Source organism: Hyla sarda, chromosome 2 (genome assembly GCF_029499605.1).
Source record: "Hyla sarda isolate aHylSar1 chromosome 2, aHylSar1.hap1, whole genome shotgun sequence".
Classification (NCBI taxonomy): Eukaryota; Metazoa; Chordata; class Amphibia; order Anura; family Hylidae; genus Hyla; species Hyla sarda.
This window is the reverse complement of record NC_079190.1, coordinates 288,106,196-288,134,080: the sequence shown is the minus strand read 5'-3', so window position 1 is coordinate 288,134,080 and position 27,885 is coordinate 288,106,196. Positions and strand designations below refer to the sequence as shown.

At 43.3% G+C, this 27,885-nt stretch overlaps 1 protein-coding gene across 1 annotated transcript in view; it reads right to left on the bottom strand.

The window, feature by feature from the left end:
* Positions 1-27,885, bottom strand: part of WASF2 (WASP family member 2) — a 54,801-nt gene that overhangs the window by 11,894 nt on the left and 15,022 nt on the right. Inside the window, exons 2-3 of the mRNA XM_056557386.1 lie at positions 6,869-6,999; positions 3,070-3,204 (exon numbers count right to left, since the gene is read on the bottom strand). Coding sequence (XP_056413361.1) covers positions 3,070-3,204; positions 6,869-6,998 — 265 coding nt within the window. The 5' untranslated portion in view covers position 6,999. The remainder of the gene's footprint in view (positions 1-3,069; positions 3,205-6,868; positions 7,000-27,885) is intronic.

Here is a 27,885-nt window from a genome sequence, read left to right as displayed (position 1 = left end):
CACGTTATCAAGCATATTTAGAGTTGAATCACCATTTAATATAAACTAGGTACCAACACAGCCACTCATGAAACATTCTACAAAAAGCATTCTGAAAAGACTAATACTTGCCATCTTATTGGGGGACATTTATCATCGTTGCTTTGGTAAGCAAGTTCTGTAGTTTTTTTTTCTTGCTTTTGGCTTTGCTTATGTGTGACACATTTATTATACTATCACAGGGTTGATAAATTTGGCTTACATAAGCAAAAACCAATAGATCACTTTTGAATACCATTTTTTTTTAGCATACATAAGCAAAAACCAATAAATTACTTCAGAACACAAATTTGAAGCTTTGAAAAAAAATGTGATATATATATATGTATATATACATTTCTAACCGCTTTTTACCCCCTAAATGTACTAATTCATTTTTTTTCTTCTCATTTCAGATCCGTTTATCTTGTGGATTACTTTAGATTCAGGGGAGTGCAGTGATCAGCATTTTTTTGGTTTAATGTTAATAAAATGGTTAATGAGGACTTTTGGGAGAGTGTTTTTTGGAATAACATTTTTTTTTAAACGTTTTTTAATTTTTTATTTACTTGACAGGCTTAGTAGTGGAAGCTGTATTATAGACAGAGTCCATTACTAAGCTGAGGCTTAGCATTAGCCCCCTAGACATCAAGCGCTAACCCCCAATTATTAACCCGGTACCCACCACCACGGGGGGGCCGGGAGGAGCCGGTACCAACAGGCCCGGAGCGTCAAATATGGCGCTTCTGGGCCTAGGCGGTAACAGACTGGCGTTATTTAGGCTGGGGAGGGCCAGTAACAATGGTCCTCGCCCACCCTGGTAAGGTCAGGCTGTTGCTGCTTGGTTGGTATTTGGCTAAAAATAAAATAGGGGGAATCTTTTTTTTTTTTTTGCATAAATAATTATATATAAAAAAAAATAATGCATAGGGTCCCCCCTATTTTTATTTTCAGCCAAATACCAACCAAGCAGCAACAGCATGACGTTACCAGGGTGGGCGAGGACCATTGCTACTGGCCCTCCCCAGCCTAAATAACACCAGCCTGTTACTGCCTAGGCCCAGGAGCGCCATATTTCCGGGCCTGTTGGTACCGGCTCTTCCCGGCACCCCTGTGGCGGTGGGTACCGGGGTAATAATTGGGGTTTAGCGGTAGCTGTTTTTGTGGCTAACGCTAAACCTCAGCTTACTAATGGACCCAGTCTATAAGACAGCTTCCACTACTAAGCTTGTCAAGTAAATAAAAAAAAAAAAAACACAACAGGTTGCAAAAAATTTATTCCAAAAAACACTCCCCCTCAAGCCCTTGTTAACCATTTTATTAACATTAAACAGATTTTAAAAAACGCTGGTCATCGAAGCAGTCCACCGAATCCGAAGTAGTCCACAGGATACACGGATCTGAAATGAGAAATAAAAAAAGAAAGAAAAATAGGTTAATACATTTATTGTCACCCGCCCATGACTACAACTCCCAGCATGCCCTTACAGTAAGGATATGCTGGGAGTTTTAGTGTGGGGGGGGGGGGGGAAACAATCTACCGCACCACATGACTACATCTCCCATCATATCCCCACTGTAAGGGCATACTGGGAGTTGAAGGGGGGTGGGTGACAAGCCTGTCACCTGCCGCACAACTACAACTCCCAGCATGTCCTTACATTAAGGACATGCTGCGAGCTGTAGGGGCGCGGGTGACAACTACAAATCCCGGCATGCCCTTACAGTAAGGACATGCTGGGAGTTGTGTGTATGTGTGTGTGTGTGTGGGGGGGGGGGGGTTGACAATCTCCCGCACCACATGACTACAACTCCCAGCATATCCTTACTGTAAGGGCCTGCTGGAAGCTGTAGTTGTGCGGCAGGGGGCAGGTGACAAGCACCCGCCCCCACCCCCCTACAACTCTCCCAGCATGCCCTTACTGTAAGGACATGCTGGGAGTTGTATTCCTGCCAGCCAGGGAAGCGGGTGGTAATGCGCTCTGCTCCCTGGCTGCAGTGATCAGAGAATCACTGTAATTTAATATTTCCTGCAGGGGCACGTGACACAGCAGGAAATATGAAATTACACCAAACTCCGCTGCGCTGTGATAAGGAGCCCGGGCTGACATAACACTGCAGCCGGGAAGGGAGATGTGCAGAAGCCGTCCCTGCCATCTCTCGGCGTGTACCGCAGTGCTGAGGGATGGCAGGGACGGCACCTACACATCTCCCTGCCCGGCTGTGGGAGTCCCGGGGGGGCTGCTGAGTTATGTCAGCCCGGGCTCCTTACCAGGCGCTGCTGAGTTAATAGTTGACGGAGCCCGGGCAGCTGAAGTGTGGCTAGCCCGGGCTCCTTACCACGGCGCCGCAGGATATATGAGGAGCCTGGGCGACTGAAGTGTGGCTAGCCCGGGCTCCTTTTAACATCTGGTGGAGTCGCGGTATCCGTGGCTCAGAGGTATGTTAAAAGGAGCCCGGGCTGGCATCACTCTGCAGCCGCCCGGGCTCCTCTGATTCTGTCCCCGCTACCCTAAGATAATGAAGGGGATGGGGACACTGCTGTACATACCTCCACCCCCCCCCCCCCCCCCCGTCTTCCACCCACCCGCGCGTGCCGCACATTGTCCGCCCGCTACAATACTACAACTCCCAGAATGCACTCACTGTATGGACATGCTGGGAGTTGTAGTCTTGCTACAGGTAGCAGACAGATGGGAGATGTGCGGCGCAGGCGGGTAGTAGCCTTTTCTGCTCCATGTTTGAGCTGGAGTAAATTTAGTCAATTTTTAACCTTGTTGCGACATTTTTGCGCAGTTGCGACTGTCGCAGTTAATAAATACCAGACTACCCATAGTCTATCCATTTTAAAATTACTACGTAGTTAAGTTTCTTTTCTCGCTTTCCAGTCAAAATGTTGCACGAAAAATCGCGTAGTCGCAGGTGCGACATTTGTGCAACATTTTTAGTAAAAAAATAATTAACTGAATCGCTTGATAAATGTCTGTTATTGTAGTTTTACATAACAGACTCTTATATTCTTATAGTCTGATGGATTTTCAAACTTCTTACCTTCTTCCTCCTTAGGATCCAGTTGGGTCACTTTGACCTGTAGCTTCTCCACTCTCTCACCCAGCGTTCCCACACGCTGCGCAAACAGACTTGCTTCATTGAACAACTCTCCAAATATATCCTCTGCATAGCGACCTTCAGAAAGAAGGGTGGTTATATTTATCAGATTTACAGAAGCATAAACGAAAATATGTAAACTGTTCCCAGATATGGCTGTACTTGAAACATTGGGATCGCAAGTACTTAACAGCAATCTGACATACCAGGTACGTCATGAGGATGACCCTGACTCACTGGTACTTTGACATGTTGCCAGGCTCCTGTCACAACTGTCAGATGCAGAACTGTGCTCAGCTCCAGCCAGCTAACCAGTTAGATGCTGTAGTCAGTAGTAACCTCAGCATCATGGCAACATGATCGCGAAGTACCATAGGCTATGAAAGGTGACTGTGCTCTGCGTAGGCACAGCCCAACTAGCTATGCCTGTCAGGGTTATACTAGTGACCACAACATAATAAGTTTTCAGTTATCTTTCAATAAAAGGTTTAGTAGCAAAGCTACAAAAAAAAATAAAAAAAAAAAATAAATGCTTGCCTTCAGCAAGGCTACTTTTCAACAACTAAGACAAGGCCTTAGAGAAATAAACTGGGATACGGTACATTTTTAATAACTTCCTAAATAGGTCATGTGAGCAATATCTACCCTATTGATTTATGAGGGATTAGTCCTTTCAGACTAATCTGATAAGGTGGTCAGTTATAGTTTGGACTGGTTGAAGCTGTGGATGTTGTACATCTGGACATTTCTAAAGCATTTCATACTGTGCCACACAAAAGGTTGGTACATAAAATAAGGATGTTGGGACTAAGGATATCAGTGATATAAAGGGTGGTTACTGATGGAACATACTCCAAGTGGGTCACAACATTGGGGTACCGCAAAGGTCCTCAGTATTGGGACCTCTTCTATTCAATGTTTATTACTGACCTTGTGAAGGGGTTATTGAGTAGAATTTAATTATTAGTAGATGACATTAAACTGGATAAGGTGATCACCACAGAGGAGAATAACTGGAGGCTTGGGCACAGGCATGGCAAGTGAAGTTTGTATAGGGATACATGTAAGGATATGCACTTGGGCCTAAGCAACAAGATATATAATGGTTAGGGATGTCCCGATACCATTTTTTTAAGACAGAGTACGAGTACTGATACTTTAATTCTAGTACTCGCCGATACCAAGTACGTGTACTTATATTTTAAAGGGAATCTTACACCAGGGCGACGCGGGTTTCTGGCGCTGTTTACCGTATATGTTGGTCCTTGTAGTGTACAATGGAGGCGGCTGCTGTAGTATGAGCCAAGATTTCTCTCTTATCCATTGGACAGAACAGGGAATTTGTATTGGCGGCGAGACCAATGACTGATGATCACATCAGCAGTATGTGAGCAGCAGTAGAAACCGGGTCACCTGCATTATCTACCTATAAATTTAAAGGGGTACTCCGGTGCTTACACATCTTATCCCCTATCCAAAGGATAGGGGATAAGATGCCTTATCGCGGGAGTCCCGCAGCTGGAGACGCCCATGATCATGCACGCGGCTCCCCGTTTGTAATCAGCTGCGGGACTCCCGCGATAAGGCATCTTATCCCCTATCCTTTGGATAGGGGATAAGATGTGTAAGCACCGGAGTACCCCTTTAAGTGCAGGTGACTCTGCTGTAAGATTGTCTTTAATAGTAGGTAGTATCCCCTTGTAAGTAGTATAGATAGTTGCAGACATTATACAGCAGCCCCCCCCCCCCCCCGTAGACAGCAGCCCACCCTGTAAACCACAGCCCCCCTGCAGACATTTGTATCAGCCCTCCTGTAGCTAGCAGGACCCCCCCCCCCTTTTAGCCAGCAGGACCCCCCCCCCTTTTAGCCAGCAGGACCCCCCCCCCCCTTGTAGTTGCTTACTTGCCTGTCGCCGCTCCGCTGCCCCCTTCACTGCTGCAGCTCCGTTCTGCCGTCTGCATCCTGTGGTCTTATAGAGGAGCATGTGACACACACGTCCCTCTGCTTCCTCCATAGCATTACGCTGGGCGCAGGGGAGCAGGTGGAGTGACGTGCGTGTCACATGCTCCTCCATAAGACCACATGATGCAGACGGCAGAACGGAGCGGCAGCAGTAAAAGGGAATGGCAGAACAGGGCTGCAGCATGATACAGATCAGAGAAGCAGTGAAGCACTCCATCACGTATTGGCTTTGGTATCGGGGACATTAGAAGAGTCCCCGATACCATGCAAATACCGGGTATCAGCCCCGACACCGATGCTAGTATGGGGACATCCCTAATAACGGTGTTAAATAGTAAAACTACCACTGATAAGGACTTGGGGGTATAAGTTTTTTAAATTAACTTGTGCCAAAAAGTTAAAACAGATTTGTATACTTCTATATAAAAATCTTAATCCTTCCAGCACTTATGAGATGCTATATACTCCACAGGAAATTAATTTTATTTTTGAATTTATTTTCTGTCCATCACAGTGCTCTCTGCTGACACACCTGTCCATGTCAGGAACTGTCCGGAGTAGGAGCAAATCCCCATAGCAAACCTCTCCTGCTCTGGACAGTTCCTGTCACCAGAGAGCACTGTGGTCAGCCTGTAAAGAAATTCAAAAAGAAAAGAACTTCCTTTGGAAGTACTGGAAGGATTAAGAATTTTAAATAAAAATTATTTACAAACCTGTTTAACTTTCTGACACCAGTTGATAAAAAAAAAAAAGTTTACTAGAGGAATACCCCTTTGATATTAGTGAGCAGCACCAGGCAGCTGATACCAAAGCAAATAAAGTAATGCAATGCATTTAAAAAGGTGTAGACACAATAGGCGAGAACAAAGATTTGCCTCCGTACAGATGAAGTCACACCACACTTAGAATATTGTGCTTAATTTTGGGCACATGTATATAAGGACTTGGCCGAACTGGAGCGGGGGCAGAGAAGGGTGACAAAGGTAATTAAGGGAATGGGCAGACTGCAGTACCAACACAGGACTTACATCTATGTCATGGGTCGAGTGAGAATGTATAGAGAGTCCAGCCTGCGTCCTATAGGTGCCGGTAATCGTGGACATTGAAGATTACTTGGTTTTCGGCCTTCAACTGCAGTATTTAAAACAGTTATAGTACCTAGTGGTCCGACTGCCCATCCACGATGATGTACTAGTTTTTAAAATAAAAAAAAATTAAATGTTTTGGACATGCCCATCTAATGAATATTCATCATCCCCCTGTGTGTGTGCAGCGGAGATTGGCTCTGCTGTGCTGCCCCCTCCAGCCAAGTACTTCGCCTGCCAAGCACAAGAACAGTGTAGCCTCGGTCCGAGCACTTGGAGCTGTGAGTAGAGGGGAAGAGAGCAAGCACAGCAGGGCGTGTTTGTAATCTGCTGTGGGGTGTACATTATTGAAATTAGAAGCAGTGATTATAGCTGTCCACGGCCATGTTACTTCGTGTAGAATGCTCTCTGCCTGCCAGGAGATGTAGTTTATAGATGTGCGCATATCATGCCCATAACCAGGAAGTACAGGCTAATAACGGGCGAACGGGAGCAGGACTGTTGGGGGTCCCAGTAGTTTGACCCCACTGATCACTATCCTGTAGATGTAGATAACTTAAAGGAGATTTTATTGGGCAGACTAGATGGGCCAAATGGTTCTTATCTGCGGACACATTGTTTGTCTATCTATGAGATAGAAATATCCCTTAAATTGTTGTATTTTACATATCAGTGGAAAAAGCCATTCACTTACTAAGGCTTCCTAGTTGGCGAATGACATTAGACAGTGTGAGGTTTGTCATACATTCCAGTTCACTTTGGACAATGGGAAGCTTCTGCCGGCACACATGGCGCGGCTCAATACAGCGGGCAACCAACGGCATTCTGGTAAAATACAGAGTCATCAGTTAGTACACCACAGGTCTATAACTCTGTCTTCTACAATAACATGCATTTATAAACTTTCTAAATAGTGCGAGTTTTAACCAGGAAGTCTACTGATATATTACATTTTAATGAGAATGGTCAATTACTCATGGAGAATCAATATCCTTTGATACATTCAACAGTCTACACAATTCACAATAAATTTGTTAAAAAAGTAAAATAAAATAAAAGTGCATGCAATGGGTTATACAGCAGTTTCTACAGAACATAGGTTAATAAGTCACTTCAAAAATTCTCTTCTTCCAGATGCATGTAAACAGGGTGTATTCCAGAAAGACATCGTTCTGTATTCCTTAAATTCAGCTCAGAATATGTCAGAAAAGTAAAATAAATAAATAAATATGATGAAGCTGTAGCAGGCACTAGCACAAATGGACTCCAAGTGGTTAGCCTGACGTCTCCTTGGTAACAAACATTCTGCACAAACATGTGGATCCACACGTCAGGGCTGGTGGTTATAATCCTCTAAAATGTATACAGCACACCAACATATTTCACAATCCCTGTCCTCATTTGGGGTTCAAATCTGAAGTGTATACACCCACAGGAAGACCAATTTTACTGGAACTAAATTAGCCCAAAATATTCCTGAAGGATTTTACTGATCCGGAGATTAACTCCATACTACACGTTATAATGCAACGTGAATGCCTCAAGTAATGACCATATTCAGAAAGAATAAGACATGTTATCTGCCCCATATTTACAGTAAGAATATGAAAAAGACAAAGGGATGCGCTCAGTAGTGTAAGATCTTAGGGTTAACAGGACAAAAGCAACAATGTGAATTGCGCTTACCAGATGAGGTTGCACTTCTGTCCAAGTACAACCATGGAAATGAGCATGAAGATAAAATTAGGCAGGTCTCTGCAGCTGCTCCGCACCAAGCATTAACGATAAAATCAGAATTCCTCCAAACAACAAGCAGAGTAATGGAAGCGCTGAGACCAGGATAAAAGTAAGGATTCTTTATTCCCAGAATGCAACGCGTTTCGCGGAAGTTCCGCTTCATCAGGCAATGTCTGATGAAGCGGAACTTCCGCGAAATGCGTTGCATTGTGGGAATAAAGGATCCTTACTTTTATCCTGGTCTCAGCGCCTCCATTACTCTGCTTGTTCTTTGCAGGAATTCTGGTTTTATCATATTTACAGTAAAGTACTCATGGGCGAGTGCTTAGGGTGGCAGAATTTGAGATGGGGAACATTTAGACGTCAGGACACAGACTGCCTAGTCCTGGCAAACTCTCAAATCTCCCCGCACTTCCTATAACCAATGCTCAAAATTGAGGGAGAGTCACTGGACTTTTTTCCAAGGATACTATCACTGGTCATTCCTACATGGACATATTAAAGGAATGGCTTATGCCACAGATCACATTTGGCAGTTCTTCCTCTAAAAGGATGGTGCACCTCCACATTCCCACTTGCATATGTGCCAATACCAAAACACTAAGAATATTAGATTGGCCACACCAGAAACAATGGTTTACTACTGTTGTGCTGGCCTCCATGATCAAGGACTAAGTGGATCTGTTCAACCTGAGACAATACATTACTAAAACAGTGGAGTCCATATCAAAGGATATGCTGGGAAAAGGGGATATTAAAAGCAGCTCTCACCACTTTTTCCAAGTGGCTTTCCCTCAAAGTCAGTTTTTCATTCCAACTAGGAGTCTTGGAAACTGACAGGGAATATATGCCAAGCCAGAGGAACACCCATTTCCAGACATGCTTATGGAGAGAACTGGACTATCGCCTAGACATTTGCCACATCACCTAGACATCACCAATGGAAAATCACTTGAATGGTGTAGAAAAAAAAAACTTTTATAGTTAGTGTGTCCTTTCATTTGTGTTATGCTCTAATTTTCCAGCCACCTTTTTGAATAACCCTGTCCAGTTATGTAAATACATAAAACATACCTGTCGTATCAGCTAATATTAAGGATAAGCTGATGTGCGTGTACATGAGGTGCAGCACTATTTCTGGCCAATATATAATGTTGTTTAATTGCATTTTTCACTAGATTTCTTTTCTCTAATTTTAAATTGACCCTGAGCTAGTGGGTGTAGACTAGCCACTATAATAGATCCCATATTTTGTACACACAAAGAAGAGGAAATCCGGTTCCTTCCCCTGTGTCTTTATAGTTCACCCTGAAAAGCAAAAGTAGCAAGGAGGACATTATAGAACAGTATTAAGCAGAGTAAACTTTAAACTACAAACTCCTGCAGTCTCTGTGCGTCTCTATATCTGCTTCTGTCTCTCTTCAGCCACTCTACCCCCCCCCCCCCCCCCCAGCTCCCTCTTCACCCCTGAGCTTCCCAAATACTTTTATGGGCAGTAGGTAACTTGTTCATTAAGGCAATGTATCTTGAGACAGACTTACATTTGGTTGCTTGAATTCATGTAGAGCTTGCAGTAATCACAAGACTTTATTAGTGAGCAAGTCTCATCTGCACACATACATATAGCTTGCAATCCAATGTTTGAGTAAGTTATTCAAGTCACTCTGTCTCAGCAGGGTGTAAGTAAAGGGCTGTACTAAAAAAGTGAGATGCAGTGTGCTGCCTGGAAGTTGATGAAACTTAATAGCATACAGCACTCAGAACTGGGAAACACTGGGGTGTATATCCTTAGAGGTCTATGGACGATTGGTGGTATGCTTAGAAATGTGCTTATACCCTATAATGGGAATTACACACTACATTTGTGGAAACAATTGTGAACAGAGGTCAGAAGACAAATCAGATATGATCATTGTAACCGTTATCACTATGTCCTGTTGTTGTCAGCTGGACTGTGGTGAGAGATGACTCCTGTACACAATGGTGGTTCTGTATATTAAATCACACTGAGAACTGCACATCACTGACAATGCAGACACTAAAATCATTCAAGTGTTGGTACCAAATCCTATTTAATATATTAACAAACCCAATGTTATAAGGTACTATTAATGCAGAGATAATATGCAGTCTTCTGCTGATAACGCTCATTCTGCAGATCTCTGATCACATCAGAGGTAGAAAGGGAGAGAGTGAAGGGGAATTGAGCAGAAGCAGAATGTTCTGGATAGCTCTGCAGATAGACAGGATGTAATGTTTTGCCAGAGAGGCGGGAGGAGAGTTGAGTCTCTGCCGGACATCCTTAATTAGCAATTCCCAGCATGCACTGTTAGCCACAAGACTTACTAATCGGCTGTACACACGACAACCTGCGCTTTATAAAAGCCACACAAAAAGCTCTGTCTGCCCAGTGCACACCATAAACCTGTGACTGATGAAAATTAAATAGACAGGTTATTATTCCATTAACTTAACCAACATGACCAGTCTATTCTGATACCAGCATACACATCCACATTGTCAAGGAACAATCACAACTACAAATCCTAGTCAATGTGCATATGTATTAATAACACAGGGTGGTGTGGTACATATCAGTAACAAAAAGCATACTATTTATACAGTTATAGGACATAAGCTGAAATGCTGCATTTCCAGTTACAGAAAGTTCGGAAGCTTTTTTGGATATAAACTGTTCTTTGCTTGGCAGAGAAGGGCTTCAGCTGGACAAAGCGGATTGTGTATTTGTTCCAGTATGTATCTTGGACCTGCCAGCTCGGTCACTGGGCCTCGGTCTGTATATTTTACCACATATGTACACAGGACGGATCATAATGCAGGCAGGAATAACCTCAGACATGGACCGACACAGAGGAAAGTGCTCTTTGCAGCATGCTCCGATCCTATTCTATAGGCCCAACTGCTTGTGAGTCACTTCTGACTTTGTCTCATATATACACATCTATATTCTTTTCATGAAGACTGTCAGTATGTTTACTGTTGGTATCTGCCTCATGTCTGGGGGAGGAGTCACTATATCCCCCCACTTCAGAGGCCAGTGCTGGCCTGATCATGCAGGCGGAGGCTGCAGGCCCTAGAGGGATTAACAGAGAGACAGAAAGCTGCCAAGAGATCCAGGTGTGAAAGGCTGGCACACCACTTCTCCACATCTCATTGGTTACAGCTCAGAGCCCGCAGCCAGATACTGCAGCTGTAACCCCTTCAACACTACAGTCAATGTGACACAGCAAATAGCTCCATCGTACATACAGCTCTTCTTTCACAATCTAATACTCTCTGTACAATTCCGCTTTTCAGAGAAGCAAATATTGCATTGTATGTATGTATGAGAAAATGGGGTGGTCTCACAATGGCAACTCTGAGGGGGCTAAACTGCCCACGGTGCTAATGCAAATTATCATTGGTTTTTCAATGTGTTTTTTGCCATGTGGTTTTCCCTGGTAAAATGTGTCAAAAACCTGTAAAAACTTTGTTGTCAATAAAGGAATTAAAAAACGTGGGTAATTCTCACAAACATACCTGCTATGTTTGAAAGCATCCTTAGGCCACAGTGTATTTTTCTAGTAACTAATAATATGGTCTGTAATCCAACATACTGTATATTTTATAACTTTATGACATCCACCTCAAAAAAAAGTGCGAGAAACTTCTTTTTCACTGTGTATTTGTCTTTTCTTACTGCACAACCTCCATGTTCTAGCCTATACCAGGCATAGGCAACCTTCGGCACTGCAGATGTTTTGGACTACATCTCCCATGATTCTTTGGCAGCATTTTAGCTGGAAGAGCATTATGGGAGATGTAGTCCAAAACATCTGCAGTGCCGAAGGTTGCCTATACCTGGCCTATACCATCCCTAACATATTTGAAAACTACTTAATTTACCAAAAATGACACCCTACCACTAGAAATAAAGCCCGGAAGTCTTGTCCTCTTGGTGTCTCCATTTCCCTACGATCTGGTTTTACTGCCTGAAGGATAGCCTCCGAAACCCGCTTTAGGTCTGATCCCCCTGTTATGTTACCATATGACTGCTGACTGTGTGGTAGAACCTTGTGTATTCTTAGTCTACATTTTGCAAAAACTTACATAACTTTGTTAATGCCTTATCTTCATATATTACACTTAAAGGGGTACTTCGCCCCTGGACATCTTATCCCCTACCCAAAAGGATAGGGGATAAGATTTCTGATCGTGGGGGGTTTGCCCCCCCCACGAACTTCTCGGCTCGGCAGTTGATGACTTATCCTGCATAAATGAGTTCAGCTTTCAGGTGCTCCCGTGGGCTGGAAAAGGTGGATACAGTCCTAGGAGACTCTTTCCTAAGACTGTATCCACCTTTTCCAGCCCACCGGAGCACCTGAAAGCTGAAATAATTTATGCAGGCTAAGTCATCAACTGCCGAGCCGAGAAGTTCGTGACAAATCGAATTTACTGTAAGTTCGCTCATCTCTAGTTCCCATCTTAAACGAATACATAAAGAGAAGACAAAACCGAAGACAGAAAAAGAGGAGAAAGAGAAAGCAAGGAGGAAAAGCCAAAGGAAAACAGGAGATAGAAGAGGAAAGAATGACGGGGGAGGGAGAGGAATTTGTAGGGGATGGGAGGGGGTACTATGAATAGGGCAATGGGCCATTAATCAATTCAACCAACCAAAGCCAAAAACTCCTGAGACTCTCTAAAAGAGTCTCAAGGTAGCCACACACTGATAAAGGCCTCAAGTACATCCCTGTCAGAAGCCACCACTGTCCAGAGCAGCAACTGTTTGCTATGGGGATTTTCTCCTGCTCTGGACAGTTCCTAAAATGGACAGCAGCGGTCAGAAGAGAGCACTGTGGTCATGACATCAGAGTAAAGGCATTTCTTTTTTGGATTTCTCTTTAGTATACAGCCCCTAAAAAGTACTGGAAGGATTAAGATTTTTTAATAGAAGTGATTTACAAATCTTTTTAACTTTCTGGCACCAGTTCATAAAAAAAAAAAAAAAAAAAAATTTTCCACGGGAGTACCCCTTTAACCTCTTAAGGACATAGGACGTTCTCTAACGTCCCCGCTACCTGGGCTTTAATGCCCAAGGACGTTAGAGAACGTCCTGTTGTATTTCTGGTCCCTGCCGCTCGCCGGGCAGAGATCGGAACTGGATGCCTGCTGAAATCCTTCAGCAGGCATCCAGGGCAAACGCCGAGGGGGGCCATGTAGGCCCCCCATGTCGGCGATCGCCGCAAATCGCAAGGGAAATCGCCCTTGCGATCTGCGGCGATACCGGGCTGATCGGGTCTCTGGGACCCGACCGCCCGGTAATTTCGCATGATCCCGGCTGTCACAGACAGCCAGGACCATGCTGAAGTATCGGAGCGAGGTGGCAAGCCTGCCACCTCCTCCGATCCCCTGCGATCCGTCGGTTAACTTACCGACCAATCGCAGGAGGGGGGGCGGTTACTTCCTCCCGTCCTGCCCGGCCCCTTGAAGTCCGGAGAGGACGGGAGGAAGACCGGAGGACGCGGCGGGGGACGGGGGAGTGCTGGGGACCGGCCCCGGTACTTACCTCGTCCCTGAAGACCCGGATCCCGACGAGGAAGATGGCGGCGGCGGCGACAGGTGAGTATATCTTCAGCCGCGGTCGGGCCCTTTACAGCAATGCACGTCGCCGTAAAGCGACATGCATTGCTGTATTGAGACCCTGTAAACTACAACTCCCAGCATGCCCAGACAGCCCTTGGCGTCTGGGCATGCTGGGAGTTGCAGTTTTGCAACATCTGGAGGTCCACAGTTTGGAGACCACTGTGCCCTTCCAGATGTTGCAAAACTACACATCCTCAGCATGCCCTTACTGTCCAGGCATGCTGGGAGTTGTAGTTCTGTAACATCTGGCCCTTCAGATGTTGCAGAACTACAACTCCCAGCATGCCTGGACAGTTTTGGCATACTGGGAGTTGTAGTTTTGCAACATCTGGAAGGGCACAGATTGGGAACCACTGTATTAGTGGTCTGCAAACTGTAGTCCTCCAGATGTTGCAAAACTACAACTCCCAGCATGCTGGGAGTTGTAGTTCGGCAACATCTGGCTCTAAAGATGTTGCCGAACTACTACTCCCAGCATGTCTGAGAATGCTGGGAGTTGTGGTTTTGCAACAACTGGAGGCACACTGGTTGGGAAACATTGTCTGTTTCCTAACTCAGTGTTTCCCAGCCGTGTGCCTCCAGCTGTTGCAAAACTATAACTACCAGCATGCACTGATAAACTGTGCATGCTGGGAGTTGTAGTTTTGTAACAGCTGGAGGTCCCCCCCCAGTGAATGTACAGGGTACATTCACATGGGCAGGGGGCTTACAGTGAGTATCAGGCTGCAAGTGTGCGATGCAGCAAATTTTGCGCGGCAGCTCAAACTCGCAGCGGGAACTCGCTGTAACCCCCCCGCCAGTGTGACTGTACCCTAAAAACACTACACTACACTAACACAAAATAAAATAAAAAGTAAAAAACACTACATATACACATACCCCTACACAGCCCCCCTCTCCTCCCAATAAAAATGAAAAACATCCGGTACGCCACTGTTTCCAAAATGGAGCCTCCAGCTGTTGCAAAACAACAACTCCCAGTATTGCTGGACAGCCGTTGACTGTCCAAGCATGCTGGGAGTTTTGCAACAGCTGGAGGCACCCTGTTTGGGAATCACTGGCGTAGAATACCCCTATGTCCACCCCTATGCAAGTCCCTAATTCAGGCCTCAAATGCGAATGGCGCTCTCACTTTGGAGCCCTGTCGTATTTCAAGGCAACAGTTTAGGGCCACATATGGGGTATCGCCGTACTCGGGAGAAATTGTGTTACAAATTTTGGGGGGATTTTTCTCCTTTAACCCCTTATGAAAAGGTGAAGTTGGGGTCTACAACAGCGTGTTAGTGTAAAAAAATAAATTTTTTACACTAACACGCTGGTGTTGCCCTTTACTTTTCATTTTGACAAGAGGTAAAAGGGAAAAACGCCCCCCAAAATTTGTAATGCAATTTCTCCCGAGTACGGAGATACCCCATAAGTGGGCGCAAACTTCTCTGGGGGCGCACAACAAGGCCCAGAAGGGAGAGTGCACCATGTACATTTGAGGTGATTTGCACAGGGGTGGCTGATTGTTACAGCGGTTTTGACAAACGCAAAAAAAAAAAAAACCCACATGTGACCCCATTTCGGAAACTACACCCCTCACGGAATATAATGAGGGGTGAAGTGAGAATTTACACCCCACAGGTGTCTGACAGATCTTTGGAAGAGTGGGCTGTGCAAATTAAAAATTTTGTACAGGCCACTGTTCCAAAGATCTGACAGACACCAGTGGGGGGTAAATGCTCACTGTACACCTTGTTACGTTCCTCAAGGGGTCTAGTTTCCAAAATGGTATGCCATGTGGGGGTTATTTTGCTGTCCTGGCACCATAGGGGCTTCCTAAATGCGACATGCCCCCCGAGCAAAATTTGCTCTCCAAAAGCCAAATATGACTCCTTCTCTTCTGAGCATTGTAGTTCGCCCGTAGTGCACTTCAGGTCCACTTATGGGGTACCTTCATACTCAGAAGAGATGGGGTTACAAATTTTGGGGGGTATTTTCTGCTATTAACCCTTGCAAAAATGTGAAATTTGGGGGGAAACACACATTTTTGTGAAAAAAAAAAATTTTTTTTTTTACATATGCAAAAGTCGTGAAACCCCTGTAGGGTATTAAGGCTCACTTTATTCCTTGTTACGTTCCTCAAGGGGTCTAGTTTCCAAAATGGTATGCCATGTGAGGGTTTTTTGCTGTTGTGGCACCATAGGGGCTTCCTAAATGCGACATGCCCCCCGACCAAAATTTGCTCTCCAAAAGCCAAATATGACTCCTTCTCTTCTGAGCATTGTAGTTCGCCCGTAGTGCACTTCAGGTCCACTTATGGGGTACCTCCATACTCAGAAGAGATGGGGTTACAAATTTTGGGGGGTATTTTCTGCTATTAACCCTTGCAAAAATGTGAAATTTGGGGGGAAACACACATTTTAGTGAAATATTTTTTTTTTTTTTTTTACATATGCAAAAGTCGTGAAACACCTGTGGGGTATTAAGGTTCACTTTACCCCTTGTTACGTTTCCCAAGGGGTCTAGTTTCCAAAATGGTATGCCATGTGGGGATTTTTTGCTGTTCTGGTACCATAGGGGCTTCCTAAATGCAACATGCCCCCCAAAAACCATTTCAGAAAAACGTACTCTCCAAAATTCCCTCGTCGCTCCTTCGCTTCTGAGCCCTCTACTGCGCCCGCCGAACACTTTACATAGACATATGAGGTATGTGCTTACTCGAGAGAAATCGGGCTACAAATATAAGTATAAATTTTCTCTTTTTACCCCTTGTAAAAATTCAAAAATTGGGTCTACAAGAACATGCGAGTGTAAAAAATGAAGATGGTGAATTTTCTCCTTCACTTTGCTGCTATTCCTGTGAAACACCTTAAGGGTTAAAACGCTGACTGAATGTCATTTTGAATACTTTGGGGGGTGCAGTTTTTATAATGGGGTCATTTGTGGGGTATTTCTAATATGAAGACCCTTCAAATCCACTTCAAACCTGAACTGGTCCCTGAAAAATAGTAAGTTTGAAAATTTTGTGAAAAATTGGAAAATTGCTGCTGAACTTTGAAGCCCTCTGGTGTCTTCCAAAAGTAAAAACTCATTAATTTTATGATGCAAACATAAAGTAGACATATTGTATTTGTGAAAAAAAAAATTTTTTATTTGGAATATCCATTTTCCTTACAAGCAGAGAGCTTCAAAGTTCGAAAAATGCAAAATTTTCAATTTTTTCAGCAAATTTTGAAATTTTTCACTATGATACGATGCAAGTATCGACAAAATTTTACCAATAACATAAAGTAGAATAGGTCACGAAAAAACAATCTCGGAATCAGAATGATAGGTAAAAGCATTCCAGAGTTATTAATGTTTAAAGTGACAGTGGTCAGATGTTCAAAAAACGCTCCGGTCCTAAGGTGTAAAATGGCCTGGTCCTTAAGGGGTTAAGGATGTGGCAGACGTGACATCTCAAAGCTGAAGCCACGAGAGTAACATGTGGCCTAAAAGGGCGCGGAGTTCAGTTTCGAAGGATAGGGCCAGAATGCTAAAAAGGGGGGTAAGAGTGCCATGGTAGGAGGAAAGAGCCCAATAAGGAGTCCCAAATTAAAAGTAACACCCGGGAGATATAAGGAAGAGCTAGACTTGACAGTCGGGAGGCAGGCTGTAGCCAGGGGAGAGCAGCAGGGCGGGCGGGGGAGAGTTCTCTCTCTAAACTAACCCACTGCTTGGACTAAGCATGATGGGAGAAGTCAAGGATACAAGGGCAAACTGTAGACCAGTATTAAATAGGGAACTCAGGCAAACCAGCTCCTCCCTTTTCTTTCCTCCGAGCTAGCACTTGATGGCGGAGATGAGGGCCAGTATTGGAGGCACTTCATCTTTAATTCTGGTATTGGTAATTGGATAACACGCGTTCTATCTTTAGGGTATTCTATTTCATTTTGCAGTGCACGTTTTCACATTCTTTCATAGGCACAATTTTTGCTTTTGTTGACAAAAATGTAAATGAAGGCCGGCATGAACAATCTGGCGTTTATTTGTCTGCCCCCACAATCATTGAGCGTAAAAGACAATAAATGAGTGCACATCTCCTTGGCGCTTGTATCAGGCATGGGTCTGCCCCACTAAGAGGACCCTTACAGTGACAACCCAGTACTTTTAATGAGAATTGTATATTATAATTTACAGAGAGCACTGTAGTAGATCTGAACCTTCACTGCTTTGGTATCCGACAGATTAGATTGGACTGTTGCAAGGAACAGCAAAACAATCTGTGGTCCGCTTGTTGTTAGGAGAAATAATGTCACAATCATAGACACCACATCGTAGTGCAGATACCATTATCAGTCCATAGACACAGTCATATGTCATTTATAATGATATGAGCATATAAACTCCTACAGATCACCAAGCTGCAGGAATCAAAGCTGTACATTTTACTCTGTGAACCTATATTCATAATGCAGACAGCCACAAATGGTGTTTCAGGGTGCGTTCACACGCACATATTTTTGCTGCAGATCTGTTGCAGATTTGCTTCAGATTTTTCTGCCCATTGAAGTCAATAGGCAGCAAAATCTGCAACAGATCTGCAGCACAAATATGCACATGTGAACACACTCTTAAGGTGCAAATACAAGCTGCTATGAAATACTTATTTTCCCTTGTTTCCTCTCACAACAATTCTAATAACAGATTTATATTAGGCAAGACTAAAGTTCACGTGTGTTGGAGCTCCGCGGGGGGAGCTATGTTTTCAGAACTCCTTTAAATAGCATGACAAGAGCGGGAAAAAAAACTGCAAGCAGAATTTTTTTTGTCCACATGCTTTTGTCAAATGGACATTTTTTGCCAATTTCACATGCTGTTGTGCAAATGGAAGAGACAACAGGTGGAAATTATAGGCAATAAGCAAGACACCCCCTAATAAAGGAGTGGTTCTGCAGGTGGTGACCACAGACCATTTCTCAGTTCCTATGCTTCCTGGTTGTTTTGGTCACTTTTGAATGCTGGCGGTGCTTTCACTTTAGTGGTTGCATGAGACAGAGTCTACAACCCACACAAGGGGCTCAGGTAGTGCAGCTCATCCAGGATGGCACATCAATGCGAGCTGTGGCAAGAAGGTTTGCTGTGTCTGTCAGCATAGTATCCAGAGCATGGAGGGCAACAACCCAGCAGTAGGATTGCTACCTCCGCCTTTGTGCAAGGAGAAGCAGGAGGAGCACTGCCAGAGCTCTGCAAAAGGACCTCCAGCAGGCCACAAATGTGCATGTGTCCACTCAAATGGTGGACTCCATGAGGGTGGTATGAGGGCCCGATGTCCAGGGACGTTTGGCATTTGCCACAGAAAACAGATTGGCAAATTTGCCCCTGGTGCCCTGAGCTCTTCACAGATGAAAGCAGGTTCACACTGAGCACATGTGACAGACACCGTGGAGAACGTTCTGCTGCCTGCAACATCCTCCTGCATGACCGGTTTGGCAATAGGTCAGTAATGGTGTGGGGTGGCATTTCTTTGGGGGGCCGCACAGCCTTCTATGTGCTTGCCAGAGGTAGCCTGAATGCCATTAGGTACCGAGATGAGATCCTCAGACTTCTTGTGAGACCATGCTAGACCTCATGTGGCTGAAGTGTGTCAGCAGTTCTTGCAAGAGGAAGACATTAATGCTATGGACTGGCCCGCCCATTTCCCAGACCTGAATCCGATTGAGCACATCTGGGACATGTCTCGCTCCATCCACCAATGCCCAATTGCACCACAGACTGTCCAGGAGTTGACAGATGCTTTAGTCAAGGTCTGGGAGGACATCCCTCAGGAGACCATCCACCACCTCATCAGGAGCATGCCCAGGTATTGTAGGGAAGTCATATGGGCACGTGGAGGCCACACACACTACTGAGCCTCATTTTGACTTGTTTTAAGGACATTACATCAAAGTTGGATCAGCCTGTAGTGTGGTTTTACACTTTGATTTTGAGGTATCCAGACCTCCATGGGTTGATCATTTTGATTTCCATTAATAATTTGTGTGTGATTTTCTTTTCAGCACGTTCAACTATGTAAAAACAAAAGTATTTCATACGATTAGTTCATTCATTCAGATCTAGGATGTGTTATCTTAGTGTTCCCTTTATTTTTTTGAGCAGTTATATATATATACATACATATAGCAACAGAAGAATACAGCAGCACACTGCTAGCACAAAGATATAGATAAAACATGAGTATATAGATACAACATTAAAAGCTATACAGCTATGGTGTAATAAATGGAAATATAAAATTATGAAGTTATGAACTAGTGAGGTACTTAGCTTGCAATTTGGCGGCCAAATAGCTTGGACCGTCCCACCACGATAAGGTAACCTCATATGGGACGGACCCTACACTATGAATATGCCACTGTGTGATCAGTTCAGTAGGCATTGCAGAATCTGAAACATCCCAGACACCTGCAATGCCTGCTGAACTAATCACACAGAGGCATATTCATAGTGTAGGGTCCGTCCCATATGAGGTCACCTTATCGCGGTGGGACGGTCCAAGCTATTTGGCCGCCAAATTGCAAGCTAAGTACCTCACTAGTTCATAATTTCATAATTTTATATTTCCATTTATTACACCATAGCTGTATAGCTTTTCATGTTGTATCTATATACTCATGTTTTATCTATATCTTTGTGCTAGCAGTGTGCTGCTGTATTCTTCTGTTGCTGTATATTTAGCCCAGCAGCCTGCACCTGTAAGCCAGGTCCATATAATAGTTTGGAATCAATAGTGCTGGCTGACGTATCCTTTTGTGTGTGTGTGTGTGTGTGTGTGTGTGTAATATATATATATATATATATATATATATATATATATATATATATATATATAATAGACAAAAGATAGCAGCACACAAAGGATTTTGTGCAAAATAAAACGTGTGGTATTTATTCCATCCTCTTACAACATGTGTGACATTTCCGCAGCCTCTCGCTGCCTTTTTCAAGCATGGCAAGTGAGTTACAACTAGGTGCTTAAATAGTACTTAGTACAATATACAATCACATTTCCAATAAAGTGCAAATCATAATAATATATTATATAAAATATAGTGTACAATCTCCAAAAAGTATACAGTGCAGTAATATCATAAAATTGTGCATAAAACTTATGAGGATCACAAGCGATCCATATAAAGTGCAGTGCTAGATTAAAAATACGATTTAATTGATGCTTAATAAGAAATTCATATCATAATAGTGGTGGACACTCACCACTGTGCCGGACATGCATTGATATATACAATTCGCCACGTTAGCGTGGTTAAAGAATACTACACAGACACAAGGCAAAAAGCCTGCGCCCACGTCAGGAGAAGGTCGGATTATGGTAACCTATGGTAACCTCTGATGTAATCTGAGCGCCTGCGCAGTTGCTCTCCATATTCTGAAGACTCCATCTTGTTCTCTGGCAGCCAGCAACTGTTTCCGAACTCTTAGAGTAGTTAACTCTTTCCTAGCTCCAGCATCTCCATAGGTCCATTCACGGTAAGTATCCTTTCTCCAGCAAGGCTGTTAGCCTAGCAGGTCACCAGTTAGCCGAATTATACACGGTTTGGGGAGGGCATATATCTATATCTATTTTATCTATATACGGTATATGAAACTCAACGTGTGTGTATGTATGTGTGTATGTTCCAGCATCACGTCCAAATGGCTAAAGATATTAACATGAAACTTGGCACACATGTTACTTATATGTCCACTTAAAATATAGTAATAGTCAATTTAACCCTTAACTACCCCCATTTGTGAGGGTCGGGGTTTTTGTTTAAAGTCCCATGCAAATCAATGGGAAATGTATGTTCCCACATAACTTCCGTACGGCTGGAGATATTTCAATAATACCAGGTACACATATTACGGGTCGGGATAGGATGTTGGGATAGTAGGACGGAGAGAGGAGGCCGGGCTATGAGGCCGGGCTATGAGGTCGGGCTATGAGGTCAAGATAGGAGGTCGGGATATGAGGACGGGATATGGTTTTGGGATATGACAACAATATATGAGGATGGGATATGAAGTCAAAAGCTTCCTCCTTTGTTTATTTTCCTCCCCAACAAGGATTAGGAAGGAAAAAACGCCGGGTAGGTTTTTGTTTAAAGTCCCATGCAAATCAATGGGAAATGTTCCCACATAACTTCCGTACGGCTGGAGATATTTCAATACCTGGTAAACATATTACAGGACGGGATAGGAGGTCGGGATAGGAGGTCAGGATAGGAGGTCGGGATATGGGATATGACAACAATATATGGGGACGGGATATGAAGTCAAAAGCTTCCTCCTTTGTGGATTTTCCTCCCCAACAAGGATGAGGAAGGAAAAACCGGGCAACGCAAGGCCTCTGCAAAATGAAAGAAGCGATCTGATTGGTTGCTATGGGCAACTGGGCAACTTTTCCTCTGCACAGGTTTTGATAAATCTTCCTCAATGTGTGTATGTTCCAGCATCACGTCCAAAGGGCTAAAGATATTAACATGAAACTTGGCACACATGTTACTTATATGTCAACAGCAAACATAGGATAGGTGATTTAACCCTTACTCACCCCCATTTGCCAGGGGCGGGGTTTATGTTTAAAGTCCCATACAAGTCTAAGGGAAATATATGTTACTGCATAACTTCCAAACGGCTGGAGATATTTCGACAATACTTGGTCACGTTACTTATATGTCGTCTTAAAATATAGGATAGTTAATTTAACCCTTAACTACCCCCATTTGTGAGGGTCAGGGTTTTTGTTTTAAAGGGGTACTCCGTCCCTAGACATCTTATCCCCTATCCAAAGGATAGGGGATAAGATGTCAGATCGCCGCGGTCCCGCTGCTGGGGAGCCCTGGGATTCCCGCTGCGGCACCTTGCTATCATTACTGCACAGAGCGAGTTCGCTCTGCACGTAATGACGGGCAATACAGGGGCCGGAGCATCGTTACGTCATGGCTCCCCCCCTCTTGACATCACGGACCGCCCCTTTCAATACAAGTCTATGGCAGGGGGCGTGACGACCGCCACGCCCCCTCCCATAGACTTTTATTGAAAGGGGCGGGCCGTGACGTCACGAGGGGCGGAGCCATGACGTAACGATGCTCCGGCCCCTGTATTGCCCGTCATTACGTGCAGAGCGAACTCGCTCTGTGCTGTAATGATAGCAAGGTGCCGCAGCGGGGATCCCAGGGCTCCCCAGCAGCGGGACCGCGGGGATCTGACATCTTATCCCCTATCCTTTGGATAGGGGATAAGATGTCTAGGGGCGGAGTACCCCTTTAAGTCCAATGCAAATCAATGGGAAATGTATGTTCCCACATAACCTCCGTACGGCTGGAGATATTTCAATACCTGGTACATATTTTACAGGTCGGGATAGGACGACGGCATAGGAGATCGGGATATGAAAACAATATATGGGGACGGGATATGAAGTCAAAAGCTTCCTCCTTTGTTTATTTTCCTCCCAAACAAGGATTAGGAAGGAAAAACCGGGCAACCCTGGGTACTCAGCTAATTATATATATATATATATATATATATATATATATATATTATATATAATTCCACAGTATTTTCAAAGCAGCTCTCGACCATACAGCTTTTAAGAGGATATTAATCAAAACCTGTGCAGAGGAAGAGTGGTGCAGTTGCCCATAGCAACCAGATTGCTCCTTTCATTTTTAAAGAGGCCTGGGAAAAATGCTATAGGCAACTGCACAACTCTTCTTCTAGGTTTTGATAAATCTCCCCCTTGAGGGGGTACTCCAGTAGAAAACTTTTTTTTTTTAAGTCAACTGGTGCCAGAAAGTTAAAAAGATTTATAAATTACTACTATTTAAAAAAATAATAATAATCCTTCCAGTACTTATCAGCTGCTGTATGCTACACAGGAAGGTCTTTTCTTTTTTTTACTTTTCTTTCTGTCTGACCACAGTGCTCTCTGCTGACACCTCTGTCCATGTCAGGAATTGTCCAGAATATAAGCAAAACCCTATCGCAAACCTCTCCTGCACTGGTCAGTTCCTGACATGGATAGAAGCATCAGTAGATAACACTGTGGTCAGACATAAAAGAAAATAAATTCCTGTGGAGCTAATAAGTACTGGAAGGAATAAGATTTTTAAGTAGAAGTAATTTACAAATCTGTTTAAGTTTCTGGCACCACTTGATTTCCCAAAACATTTTCCCACCAGAGTACCCCTTTAACCCCTTAAGGACGCAGGACGTAAATGTACGTCCTGGTGAGGTGGTACTTAACGCACCAGGACGTACATTTACGTCCTGTGCATAACAGCGGGCATCGGAGCGATGCCCGTGTCATGCGCGGCTGATCCCGGCTGCTGATCGCAGCCAGGGACCCGCCGGCAATGGCCAACGCCCGCAATCTCGCGGGCGTCCGCCATTAACCCCTCAGGTGCCGGGATCAATACAGATCCCGGCATCTGCGGCAGTTCGCGATTTAAATGAACGATCGGATCGCCCGCAGCGCTGCTGCGGGGATCCGATCATTCAGAACGCCGGACGGAGGTCCTTCCTCCGTCCGGCTCCCGGCGTCTCCTGCTCTGGTCTGTGATCGAGCAGACCAGAGCAGGAGATGACCGATAATACTGATCTGTTCTATGTCCTATACATAGAATAGATCAGTATTAGCAATCATGGTATTGCTATGAATAGTCCCCTATGGGGACTATTCAAGTGTAAAAAAAAATGTAAAAGTAAAAAAAAAATGAAAAATCCCCTCCCCCAATAAAAAAGTAAAACGTCCGTTTTTTCCTTTTACCCCCAAAAAGCGTAAAAAACATTTTTTATAGACATATTTGTTATCGCCGTGTGCATAAATGTCCGAACTATTAAAATAAAATGTTAATGATCCCGTACGGTGAACGAAAAAAAAAAAAAAAAAAAGTCCAAAATTCCTACTTTTTTTATACATTTTATTAAAAAAAAATTATAAAAAATGTATTAAAAGTTTATTATATGCAAATGTGGTATAAAAAAAAGTACAGATCATGGCGCAAAAAATGAGCCCCCATACCGCCACTTATACGGAAAAATAAAAAAGTTAGAGGTCATCAAAATAAAGGGATTATAAACGTACTAATTTGGTTAAAAAGTTTGTGATTTTTTTTAAGCGCAACAATAATATAAAAATATATAATAATGGGTATCATTTTAATCGTATTGACCCTCAGAATAAAGAACACATGTTATTTTTACCATAAATTGTACGGCGTGAAAACAAAACCTTCCAAAATTAGCAAAATTGCGTTTTTCGTTTTAATTTCCCCACAAAAATAGTGTTTTTTGGTTGCGCCATACATTTTATGATATAATGAGTGATGTCATTAAAAAGGACAACTGGTCGCGCAAAAAACAAGCCCTCATACTAGTCTGTGGATGAAAATATAAAAGAGTTATGATTTTTAGAAGGCAAGGAGGAAAAAATGAAAACGTAAAAATTAAATTGTCTGAGTCCTTAACGCCAAAATGGTCTGAGTCCTTAAGGGGTTAAAGGGGTTATCCAGGAAAAAAATGTTTTTTATATATCAAACTGGCTCCAGAAAGTTAAACAGATTTGTAAATTACTTCTATTAAAAAATCTTAATCCTTTCAGTACTTATGAGCTTCTGAAGTTAAGGTTGTTCTTTTCTGTCTGAGTGCTCTCTGCTGACACATGTCTCGGGAACCGCCCAGTTTAGAAGCAAATCCCCCATAGCAAACCTCTTCTAAACTGGGCGGTTCCCGAGACATGTGTCATCAGAGAGCACTCAGACAGAAAAGAACAACCTTAACTTCAGAAGCTCATAAGTACTGAAAGGATTAAGATTTTTTTAATAGAAGTAATTTACAAATCTGTTTAACTTTCTGGAGCCAGTTGATATATAAAAAAAAGTTTTGTCCTGGATAACCCCTTTAATGTGTTTCAACTATAAACCCTCTTGGGCAATATAAAAAAACTGCCATTTGAATAAGTACTATATGTCAAATCCCCCTATGCATCCAGAAGATGCCATGATCATCAATGATACATTGCTTATAGTACCAATTACTGTAAATGTGCTTAAACCAGTGGAACATTTATAGTAAGATCACATATCAGTTGTTCCAGAAAATCTGTGGTGAACAATTTCTTTAAGGGTGCATTCACACCACATTTCCGAGATCCGTCTGCCTGTTTTGTGGCCGGACTGCAAACTGTGGTATGCTGCGGTTTTCAGTCCGGCCACAAAACCAGATATGGGGCAAAAATGAGCCGACAAGAGTCACCCCAGTCGTCACATTTAAAAGAGCACCTCTCATGATTTTAAATTTTATAATCCTCACAATTCACTACACCAATCAAGATAAACCACCCCCTACCGTTATTTAATTTTTTTTTAGCTTTCTACCTTAATATTGTTCTGTATTTTCTGCGCAGTCTCAGTCAGATTCACAGACTGGGAAGGGGCGTTCCCCAGCAGGCGTGACATCATCTGAAGCCATACAGGGGAGAACTTCCTCCCTCACTCTGCTACACATAGACCAGAGCAGTTCATTGTCTGGGGTGAGCCATGTATGGCTAAGGCTGCATCACCCCTTACTGTACTACCATAAGGAGTACAACAGCAAAACATTTTTTAATGAGTGCCCATTTAAATGAATGAGATTCGGCACCGGTCCAGCTAGAATACAGCAGCAACTGGTTTTAAAATTTCCCAGTCGGATCCGGCACCTGGATCTCAAAAACGTGGTGAAAATGCACCCTAAGCCCCATTTAGCAGAATGGGACATTGGTAGGACCTTCTGCCACAAATCTACATGTGTGGGTATACCCTTTTCATTCATGTCATCAGTACAGATTTCCTATCAATAAAATAGGGAGGAGAAGGCTTGGGATTACAGCTACTTTGTTCATGTTATACAAAGATCATGCAACATTAGTTAATAATGTTGCACGTGACAGAGAAACTGTGGCGAGACAGGTGCAAAAAAATCCATCCTTAATGGATATTTTGGTCACAAGTCGCATGCAACTTTGCAACTACTGACCTCACAGCAAGTTGCATGTGAGTTCAGTGCAATTTGGCAATGTTGTATACAGCCAAACCTCAACTGTAATAAAGCTGCTCAACAACAGGTAGCACAAATTATTTTGGTCACAATGTGACTTGCTGTCGTGCCATCAAAGTCACTATGTTGCCCCAGTGCCAGATACTGTAACATAGAAAAACAAAACAAAAACAGCCTAATTGTAATTTTTATTTCATTTTAGTGCATTATTGTGGGGTGACCATCTTGCCTTAGCTGCTAAGGACAACATTTAGAGATCTGCTTTACAGCTCAATAAACATAGGCACAATAGACCCTAATTACTTCAATAGGAGGGTTTTCTAGGCATGCTCTGTGACCTATGTAGAGAACATTGTACAGTGAGGGGAGGAGGTGAGCTTTGACCATCAGCTACTCTGAATGGTACGATTCTATCTTAACTACACACTGGTGTCAACGTTTATGATAATCCTTCTGTGATCATAAAGAAGGCAAATGCTGCAAAATGATCCTTACAGAACAGGAAGTGTCAGCTTATCGGCCCAGTAGGCAGAATAAAAACTGAAACATTATCTTATACAGTAAAATATTTTTTTTTTTAAAGATCCTAAATTAAATATGTAAATTATACCTCCACTCTTATTTACTTTAATGGAAAAAAATATACTATAGTGCAGCACTGTGCACGATTTTATTTCAATTCTGGTGTTGGAAAATCTTTACCAAGCACCCATTTTTCCCACTGCATAGGCAGACAGAGGTCAACAGTAGCTGCAGGGGACCATGGCCAGGTAAGTATGCCTTTTTTCTCTGTTCCCCTCCCCTTCATTATTATATATATATATATATATATATATATATATATATATATATATATATATATATATATTAGTTAGGAATAGCCGTATTAGTCCAGTGATGCAAAAAGCAAAATCATCGGTAGTTGCAGTATCTTGTAATAGCTTTTTTATTGGACTAACAAGATTTTGTAGAGACAAGCTTTCGGGATTCCTCCCTTTATCAAGTCATAAGCATTTCTGAGCTCTGCTCTCCAGCCCCCCCCCCCCCCCCCTCCCTCCTCCTCATCCTTATCTGTATCTATCGTCCTATTGCTATACAATTTATGGTCCAACTTAATGTCCATTCTCCACTAATGTTTTAACCCCTGCATATTTTGTGAGATAGAACCTGTGTTTTCTCCTTGTGAGCTCAGAAATGCTTATGACTTGATAAAGGGAGGAATCCCGAAAGCTTGTCTCTACAAAATCTTGTTAGTCCAATAAAAAA